The 3,026-nt window shown below is 37.7% G+C and overlaps 1 protein-coding gene across 1 annotated transcript; it reads left to right on the top strand.

The window, feature by feature from the left end:
• The first annotated feature begins 1,320 nt into the window (after positions 1–1,320).
• On the top strand, positions 1,321–2,648 carry LOC148695407 (uncharacterized). Its single transcript, XM_088697183.1, has 3 exons — positions 1,321–1,825; positions 2,021–2,065; positions 2,152–2,648. The coding sequence occupies exons 1-3, from the start codon at positions 1,321–1,323 to the stop codon at positions 2,646–2,648; spliced, it is 1,047 nt and encodes a 348-aa protein (XP_088553309.1).
• The last annotated feature ends 378 nt before the right edge of the window (positions 2,649–3,026 follow it).

A 3,026-nucleotide genomic window follows, 5' to 3' on the forward strand; every position in this document is an offset into this window, starting at 1 on the left:
ATGTTAGCTCCTTAAGAGGTAGGCTCATTGACTTAAATTTCAAGATAAATGATCCAAGATAATTTCAGTGAGGATGCTTAATAATTTTGTAGTTGTAGCCTATTTCATTCTTTTCTTTGCCAATTGGGGAGATATATTAGAAAGAACTCTTGAGATCGATGATCGGACGATCCGGTACGACTACTTTAACAAGGCTTGCTGTTGAAGAGGTAGGCTCATCGACTTCAATGTGTGTAAAGTCACCCTACAATTTCCTTCCAACCAGTTCAGAATTAACTAACTAGTTTCAATAAAAGAATTGAATTCACCAGTCTCACACACACACACACATATTGTATTGTCCCCAGTAATATCTCTGATTATATAGTTAAGTCCAAGGATTGAAATATCGGCCGATACACTGATATATCGGCCGATATATTGATATTTTCAACTATCGATATCGATACTGGGGGGGGGGGGGTAAGGCCATATCTTCCCCTATATCGACGATGTATCCCCGATAAGTGCGATATCTCCGATATTTTGCTGATATTCTCGATATTTCCCGATACCTATAACAAAACCCAACAAAATTCAAAAGTTTTGAAGCAAATTGAAACCCAAAAGATTTTTTCGAGGTATGTGGGCAATGATTAGATATGTGTGAAGGCTTTTGGCAATATCCAATTCAAAAGATTTTTTGGAGTATCCATTAATCATTACTATAAAGAATCTATGCACAATGAATTGAGGGGACATACGTGTCTTATCTGAAGAGAAAGAAATACACAAATCCAAATATTAAATTTCTGGTCAAATATATCTTTAATACCCGCAAAAAATGATGCACATGTGTCTGAGCTTCTTGTGGAACTCTTTATCATTTAATATTTGTTTTGTTTTTTGGTTGTTTCTTTTTCACTTTTTGAAGTCAGGCAATTGGCAATATGCAATGCACTGCCCATATACCTCCAAAAAAATCTGACTACCTTTATTTCCATCAAAGTCAGAGAATCATCTAAATGGAATCCATAAAATAAAGTCTGCAAAGGCCATATAACATTGTCCCCCAACCCCCAAAACTTCCCATTGTTATAACGAGAGAAGCCCTCTTTAAATCAGAGGCTGTTTTACTTTTTTTGGGGCACCAAATCTTCACTTCTCTTCTTTCTCTGCGAGCTTTTCGATTTTTATTTAGTCTGTGAGCTTCTTTCCTTGTTTGCAAGTTCTCTTTGACTGCTGTTTCAGGTATGTGGCTCTCCCTCATGGTCTGTATTATTTTTGTGATAGATTTGATATTGTAGTTAATTTAATATATTTAAGTGTGATAGATTAAAAATGGCAAGTAGTAGTAAACCGAGTGGAACTAGTGTGCCTGGTGGTCTTGATGTGGCATGGAAATATGCTTGTCCAATAGAAGGCAATAAGCATGGCACAATATGCACATTTTGTGAATCCACATTTCAAAGTGGTGGAATTACACGGTTAAAGTATCATTTGGCCAGATTTGATCCACATAAGAGTGTAAAGAAGTGCAAAGAAGTACCACCAGATATTAAGGAGGTAATTGCATGGATAAAGGATAAAGAGTCTAGCAAACAACATAAGAAATCTGTTGAAGAAAACATAAGATCTACAGCAAGAGGGGGATACATGGGCAATAAAAGTAGCAATCAAGTTGATGATGATGATGATGAGGATGGATATGCATATCCTCCAGACATGCACCCTGCGGAGAAAGAAGATTACCTTGCTGCCATTAGAGCGTCGAATGAAGAAGAATGGTTTAGACAAGGAGGAGTTTACGGAATGGGAAGCAAACGATTTGCAAGGGGAGCAAGTGGTAATAGTTAATCGCAATATCGTCGCACTCAAAGCCTTCGAGACCCACTCCGATCTACTCTGGTACCAATGCCACATAAGAACACTAGAGCAAAACAGAGAACAATCAAATGCATGATTAGAAACTCAGAAGAGGTACTTGGAAGATGATGTAGCAAATTCTTCATACTTGAGATTGTGACTCCTCAAAAAGCAGGTTCCCCTCATTTCAAGAACATGATTGATGCAGCCCAACAAGCAGGTTTTGCTTTATTCCTTATGACTTTCCTTTCTTGAACTTAAATATTCTAAACACACCAATTGCTAATATGAGTTTGATTATATTAGGCCAGGGCATAGCCACACCATCGCCATATGAAATAAAGCATAAGTACTTAGATATGGAACACACAAACATGCAAGTCTATGTGGAAAAGGTAAGGGAAGATTGGGGCGTGTATGAATGCACCATCATGAGTGATGGATGGACTGGCCCGACGAGGTTGTTCATAATAAATTTCATGGTCTACTCAAACGGGAAAACAATTTTTTTGAAATCAATGGATGCTTCAAATAAAACCAAGAATGCAAAGTACATCGTCAAATTGTTAAAAGATGTCATAAAAGAGGTTGGGCCATCGAATGTTGTTCATATTGTCACTGACAATGGTTTAGCCTTTATTAAGGCTGGAGAGATAATGATGGAGCAGTATCCTATTTATTGGACTCCTTGTGCTGCACATTGCATTGATCTAATATTTGAAGATATTGGGAAGCAAGAGTCGGTGGCTAATGTCATAAATAAAGCTAGGAAATTAACCAACTACATTTACAATCATGGTTGACTATTGGGTCAGATGAGGATCTTCTGTCAAGGAGATTTGGTCCGACCCGGTGTAACTCGGTTTGCGACAAACTACATCACCATCAATAGCATCTTAAATAAGAAAGCTGGGCTGAGGCAACTTTTTACAAGTGAGGAATGGTATAATAGTCGATTCAGTGAATCAGAAGAAGGGAAGAGAATTGAAAGTCGAGTCCTTGATCATAGATTCTAGGATGCCATGGAAGAAGTGCAATCCATCTATGAGCCCTTGTATAGCATCCTGCGAATTGTTGACACAGAGGTAGTTTCTACAGTGCCTATCTTATATGATATGTTTCACATAATGAAAGAGAAGATTTCGAAGTTGAAGGGAAAAAAATGGATTCTCAAAATCATC

This window comes from Pyrus communis, chromosome 7 (genome assembly GCF_041283825.1).
Source record: "Pyrus communis isolate YQ-2024b chromosome 7, ASM4128382v1, whole genome shotgun sequence".
Taxonomy (NCBI): domain Eukaryota; kingdom Viridiplantae; phylum Streptophyta; class Magnoliopsida; order Rosales; family Rosaceae; genus Pyrus; species Pyrus communis.